At 41.7% G+C, this 6,886-nt stretch overlaps 1 protein-coding gene across 1 annotated transcript; it reads right to left on the bottom strand.

Moving 5' to 3' along the window:
- Positions 1–3,481: 3,481 nt before the first annotated feature.
- On the bottom strand, positions 3,482–5,719 carry LOC107294231 (vitelline membrane outer layer protein 1). Its single transcript, XM_015823443.2, has 3 exons — positions 5,540–5,719; positions 5,162–5,256; positions 3,482–4,010 (listed from the first exon to the last, which is right to left on the bottom strand). Exons 1-3 carry the CDS (start codon positions 5,708–5,710, stop codon positions 3,719–3,721), a joined length of 558 nt encoding a protein of 185 aa, XP_015678929.1. The 5' UTR covers positions 5,711–5,719; the 3' UTR covers positions 3,482–3,718.
- Between the last annotated feature and the right edge of the window lie 1,167 nt (positions 5,720–6,886).

The raw sequence follows: 6,886 nt of genomic DNA, 5'->3' as shown, positions 1-6,886 counted from the left end.
AAGATATATAAGAAATAATGTCAGACTTGTGTTAGATGTATTGTAATATTATGAGGTTCATAATGAAAAACAAATGGGATTAATTTTTCTCGATGCGCAAAAAGCATTTGATAATGTTAAATGGGACTTTATGTTTAACCAACTGGTGTATATGGACTTTGGGGAGAATTTCATAAATATGTTTAAAGCAATCTATTCCAAACAGGTAGCCAGAGTAATAATTAATGGGGAAACAACTGAAAGTTTTCAAATCCAAAAAGGCACAAGGCAAGGTTGTCCACTATCCCCGCTATTGTTTGTACTTTCCCTGGAGGTATTAACTAGAATAATTCGGAAAGATGAGCAAATCAAAGAATTGGAGATTAAGAAAGAAATATTTAAAATGCAAGCCTTTGCAGACAACCTCGTCTTTATAATTGAAGAGCCCCTACATTCAGGGACAAGGCTAATGGAAATACTGGGTGAATATGGCGAGATAGCAGGCCTAAAGATAAATAAAGAAAAAACTAAAATGCTTGTTAAGAATATGACTAGAGCACAGAAAGACGAATTAGTTGATAGATTAGGCATCCAGACTACAAAGAAAATAAGATATTTAGGGATACAATTAACAGCTAGATGTGCCACACTTAAAGGAGACAATTATGATAAATTAATGGAAGTCAGATTAAAATTGATTTAGATAGGTGGATAAACCTACAGCTCTCCTTTATGGGAAGAATCGCTGCAATCAAAATGAACGTGCTACCCAAAATACTATTTTTGTTTCAATGCATACCGATCAAATTAGATAAGGAATTTTTTTGAAATTTTAACCGAATCATACTCAAATTTATTTGGCAAGGGAAAAAAGCAAGGATTAAGTTAAAATTATTGCAAGATTCTAAGGAGAGGAGCAGATTCGGTCTCCAGGATTTGGAAAAATACTACCAGGCTACAATATTAATATGGGTATGGGATTGGATACAATTAAAAAATAGGAGACTATTAAGATTGGAAGGCCATGATATGCAGATTGGGTGGCACGCCATATTGTGGGATGAGAAATACAAGGTTTACCAGTACTTCCGGAGGCATTATATTAGACGAGCGTTAATAGATATGTGGGCTAGAATCAGGCAACAAAATTATAGGCAAATTCCGAATTGGATTTCAACATTGGAAATGTACACACATCCAATGTTCATACAACTAGGGAAAGTAATGACGTATAAAAATATATTAGACAAGAGAGGAGAATTGAAATCAAGGAAAAATCTTCAGGAAGAAGGGATAGAACTGGAATGGTGGGCATATCTCCAATTGCAATCAAGATATAGGAAAGATAAAAAAGATTGGGGTATAAAAACAGAATTGACAGAGTTAGAACAAATATTATTAGGAATTGAAGAGTAAAATGATCAAAAGAATATATCACTACCTTCTAGAGCAGGCAATGTATGAAGAGCATGTTAAGGAAACTATGTTAATGTGGAGTAGGGATTTCGGCTTCAATATTGAACTACATATCTGGCAAGAACTGTGGGAAAGAAACAGGAAACTTACTCTAGCCACTTCGTATAAGGAAAACCTCTATAAGATGTTTTAGAGATGGCATTTCCCACCCACGAGGTTAGCCAAAATGGGCCCAAATCTTTCACCTTTATGCTAGAAATGTAAAACAGCAATAGGGACCTATTACCACATGTGGTGGGAATGTCCTAAAGCTCGGGATTATTGGAATAGGATAAGAAAATGGTTGAAAGAAATATTAAAGTTGGAGATAGAGCTAAAACCGGAACTTTTTTATTGGGCATAATACAGATAAATATAACAAGGGAATAGTTTACTTGATGTAGCACATCTTGACTGCCGCTAGATTGGCTTTTGCACAAAAATGGAAGAACAAAGAAACTCCCATAGATGAAGAGATATTGCATAAAATACTATCTTGTGCGGAAATAGACAGGCTCACGATGGAACTGAAAGATAAAAGCGGATCAGAATATTTTGAAATCTGGGACAAATTGTACCTTTGGTGCGAATCGAGGAGGACTGTTGGGGTTATAGATTAGCGATAAGATAGAAATGTATATATTCCTAGGTTAGCAAATAGAGAAAATGTATTTAGTATTGTATAAAAAGGTTATATATATTCATAGAGATAAGGAATTGAATTTAAAAGGAGAAATAATTTGACAGAAATGTTCAAACTGGAATGTTACGTCATGTCCAATGTTTTCTTTCTTTTTTTAATTGTATTATAAATAAAAAACTTTTTTTAAAAAAAGAACTCCAAATGTCCATTACATGGCAGCAGTGAGATACAGTAAATACTAAATGAGGCCCAATTTCGTATACTACAATAAACTATGTAATACTGTTCTAGTACAGTGTTCACTGTGCAATAGATTTAACCAGTCAATATTTAAGAATATTTATTTAAGATAAGGAATTCACTGGAAATTGGTAGATTTGTCTTTGTCTCCCAGAATGACACGATAGTGCAATGTTTGTCAACCTTTGCAACTTTAAGATATATAGAGTTCAACTCCCAGCATTCCTCAGCCAGGGAGTTGAGTCCACCAGCTTAAAGTTGCCAAGATTGAGACCCTGAGCTAAGGGGGGGGGGTACAAATCAAATCAATCAATAAATAAATTCAGAACAAATGAAAGGCATGGGATTGGAAGAGAGATCTTTTTATGTAAGTGTTTAAGGAACAGAAAAGTGATTAATTGGAAAAGAGATTATTTGTAGGCTTTGTCTAAGAAGAAAACTCTCTTTTAGCTCATTATCTACATCTCATTTTTAAAAAACCCTCAAAACCTACATCAGACATGTCAAACACAAGGCCCGGTGGCCGGATGCGGCCCACAAAGTGGTTTCATGTGGTCCACGAAACCATCCTGGAAATAGTAAGGGAACGGCCCCCGCTGCCTTGGTCCTGGCCCAGGTCAGCCGGAAGCCAATGTACAATTTTGTGGTGGCCATCTTGGCACTTGCCCCAGTGGACCATGCCTTGGCACTTGCCCCGGTCCCACCCCTTTCTGCCAGAGACCTTCAGATCTGTCCCACTCCTGCCCAAGCCCCCCATAGGCACCCTTGACGCAAATGATGTAGAACTGGCCACGCCCACCAAGTAGGCCACACCCACTCTATCCATGCCCACCCAGTAGGCTGCACCCACTCTGGCCACACCCACCCACCCTCCAAGGGCAACTGCAATGTTGATGCGGCCCTCAGTGAAATTGAGTTTGACACTCCTGACCTACATAATCAATTTTCTTTGTTTCTTAACCGGTGCTGCCCCACCTATCGTTTATTTTCCTTAATATCTATGTATTCTTTGAAGTGAATACAGAGTACAAGAATAAATAAACCCAAAGAAATACATACATATGTATTAGTGTAGCCCAAACCTGGTTCATTGAAAGAAACCAATGACTTTGAAGATGCAGCATAATTTTATTTCCATGCATGCAAGCAAGCAGTAATACAGTATGGTGCTGTGACTTGAATCAAAATGACAGAGAAGAGACAGTCAATCATTTGCAATGCTTAAGATTTCTGCCATCACCCTTTTCCCTCTCCAATCTGAACCAATTTGAAGACACACGTGGGTGGTGGTTACCTTGTACTACCACATTATACACAAACATACCCTCTATTCTCAAGTTAATATTGAACTATAATTAACAGTCTTTGAAAATGCATAGATGAGGAAACATATATCAGCCATTAACAGCAGTACAAAACCACATCATTGAGTGCTGTGTCATCACCACTGCCTTGATTTGCCTCCACCTTTGTTTGGATCCCACATACACCAGTTGAGCGACAGCGATTGCTCCATGGGCCAAAATCACCCCACTGCTCGCCATTGCCCATCAGGATTTGACCTGAACTGCAGGTGAACTGGATGTTGTTAGCTGCTGTATCATCACCTTTTCCTTGATGTGGTTCCACTCTCAGAGAAAAAGAAACCAGGTAGCCTGAGCGGCAGTACTGTGGTACGGTCCAGGTTCCCCACCTGACAAAAAAAAAGAGGTAAAGATGGATATGCAGCTCTTTGGTGTCTAGATTAAGCCCTTGTCATCAGGCCACTAGAATCAGGCATAATGGCTAAAACCTTGGACTAGGAACCAGTTGAACTCTATGTCTGACTATTAAAATTCATTAACTCTGGGCCAATAATTGACTTTCATTGGGCTGTTATAGGGAAAAAAAATACAAGGAAAGAGGATCTGGTGGCTGCTGCCATAAGCTCCTAGGAAAGACCACTCCCAATCCATGTCACATTCAGAAGCCATTAGAGCACAGACTCCTTATTCCAGAAATTGCATTATTGTAAGCACCATTTCCTTCTATAACAGTTGAATGAAAGAATTACCCACTAGTGAAAAAGTGAATTATTATTCAGCTAGTGAGTCCCTGGTGGAAATTCTGTCCTTCATTTTCTTACTAGAAATCTAAGGTTTTATCTCAGGTTACATTAAATATGGTGTTCCACAAAAAAATAGAGTGCTCTCTCTGGTTGCCATGTGGCCCTTCCCCATGCTTTTATTTGGGGAAAGAGGATTTTTCAATAAATAAAATTGGAACAACATCTCATAGGCCCAGTGTTGCCCTAATCCTGAATCGAGGCATTTTGATTGCTGAGACTTCATTTGCAATGAACCTGCCAAATAGATAAAAGGATAAATAATAGAGATTTACCTTCAGTCTTTAATACAATAACAAAAATACTCCCTGGCATGTGACTGAATTGACTGGGATTTGATTTTTAAAGAGCTATCTCCAGAATTCAAGTATATGACATTAAAAATAATCACACTTCTGACCTTCATAAACAGTCCCTGTTGCATAAAAAGAAAAGTGTGTGGGAGACTAAAATCAACAAAGGGGTGTTTGGGGCATGAATGAGTGTCAGGAAAGAGCAAAGGTTCGAGATAGATTTGCTGTGGCCCACAAAATATTAGTAGCTGTTTTGGGACCTCTCAGGAATAAATCTCCATCCATGTCTCAGCTGCTGATTCAGAGAGATCATTGAACAACAGTGCCTGCAAGCCAGCATTACTGATTCCAGTGCATCCCCTTCTACAGTAAACTAAGGATCAGTCATCTCCTCTCCCATTCTTGATGACAAGAAAATAAAATATGACAAGAAAGTCAGTTACTCACGGTCCAACTCTAGACTCAATTTTTCTGCCATCGGTACAGTACAAGCGGATTCCATTCAGAGCTGTATCATCACGTTTCCCTTGAGTTGATTCTACCTAAGAAAATAAGACTGATAAAGTTCAAGATCACCCCTTCTCCCCTTGGGGTCCTTTAGTCTTCAATTTTGAGAATTTTCAACATTTACCCATCGATATAGGACAATGAATTGGATCAAAACTAGATCTGCCGCTCAATGCCTTTCTTTGATTATAGAATCAAAAAGTGTTAAGCATCAAGAGACATCTTTTTGCCTTTCTTAAAAGTCAAAGTGAAAAACTGAAGAACTATTTTCAAGGGAATAGTCAGAAGTAAAGGAGCATCTGAAAAGTAAGTTTTTACCTTTAGGGCGAAGCCATTAGCATAGCCGTAAGAGCAAAACTCCCTTGAGCCCCAGGTACCCCAGGGACCCCCATTTGGTACAGTGAGCTTATCGTTGTAATTTCGGGCTTCCGTATTCCACAGGCAGCAGGAGATGGTCAGGAGAAGAGCGGTGCTGGCAGAAAGATCCATGGGAAAGGAAACCAGTCTGCCTCTTCAATCAGAAATGTCTTCAGAATTTGCAGCCTCCTAGAAACCAGGAATCATTTATAAAGTGTCTGCAGTACCACCCTCATGAAATCATGCTTTTCAATTCATTTGTTGTGTACTTTTGGATCAGCCTTAATCTCTGGAAACTGCCTGGACTATATTCTGTATTTTTCTTGGCAAGATTTCAGAAGTGATTTGGCACTGCTTCCTTCTTCCTAGAGCTGAGAAAGAGGGACTGGCCCAAGGTCACCCAGTTTGGCTTTGTACCTAAGATATGACTAGAGCACCAGCCAGTCTCCAGCCTGGTGTCTTAACCACTATATCAAATGTGGGGCCAATGATGTGTGGCAGCAGCCGCAGCCCACCAGACTCTTAGCCAGTACACTTTGGGGTTCTGCAGCTCACACAGAGCAAGCTCTGCGATTGCTGGGCTGGCCTTCCAAGCAGTAGGCAGAGGCAGAGGCTCAGGGGGAGGCATGTGATCTGGCCTGCCAGATGTGACAGGCGGCCACCCGCTCACATGCTCCATCCCACCATGTCTTTGCTTGCCCATGGCTGTGCAGCCAGGACAGGGCAGGCAGCCATGCAGTTGCCTGGCACATCCAGTGGGTTGGATTGCATGCCTCCCCCCACACACCTCTGCTTCTGCCTGCTGCCAGTGTCGCCACCATGGGGCGAGGCGAGGTGAGGCAAGGCAAGGCGAGGTGAGGCACGTAGCAGGGCAGGGATGGTGCCAAGCCATGGCCCCTGTGTGCTCAGCTCTCACCATCAACCTCATCCTCCAGCTCGTGCGCACACACAGGACAAGCCACCCACCTGCTACTCCCCCTGCAACGGTCCTGGTGAATGGGAAGGGTGGGAAACCTCCATCACCAAGAGGCAACCAGGACTCCCCTCTCTGCTCTGCCCCGCCCAAACCTAGTCCTGGAGCTGCTACACGGGCCCCACAGCCACACACTTCAGGTCCCCAAAGACAGGCCACACCGCACTGCCACCTGTCTTGCCTTGCCTTGCCTCACAGCAGTGGCATCAGCAGCAGCAGCCCTGTCCATCAGGAGCCTTGCTGCCCCTCAGCACCCCTCCAGTCCAGGAAGCCCAGCCCAGGCAAGGAGAGCGAGCACAGCAGCAGCAGCCTCGAGGAGGAGGCAAGCACGGCTG

This window comes from Protobothrops mucrosquamatus, unplaced genomic scaffold (assembly GCF_001527695.2).
Source record: "Protobothrops mucrosquamatus isolate PMUCROS unplaced genomic scaffold, P.Mucros_1.0 scaffold1877, whole genome shotgun sequence".
Lineage (NCBI taxonomy): Eukaryota > Metazoa > Chordata > Lepidosauria > Squamata > Viperidae > Protobothrops > Protobothrops mucrosquamatus.
This window is presented reverse-complemented; position numbering and strand designations above follow the sequence as displayed.

Bases quoted from the DNA above. Each gene is read 5' to 3' on its own strand.
- LOC107294231 (XM_015823443.2), bottom strand. From the start codon at position 5,710: ATGGATCTTTCTGCCAGCACCGCTCTTCTCCTGACCATCTCCTGCTGC. The intron at 5,257-5,539 runs GTAAAAACTTAC...TTATTTTCTTAG, and splicing joins CTAATGGCTTCGCCCTAAAG to GTAGAATCAACTCAAGGGAA. The intron at 4,011-5,161 runs GTGAGTAACTGA...TTTTTTTGTCAG, and splicing joins ATTGAGTCTAGAGTTGGACC to GTGGGGAACCTGGACCGTAC.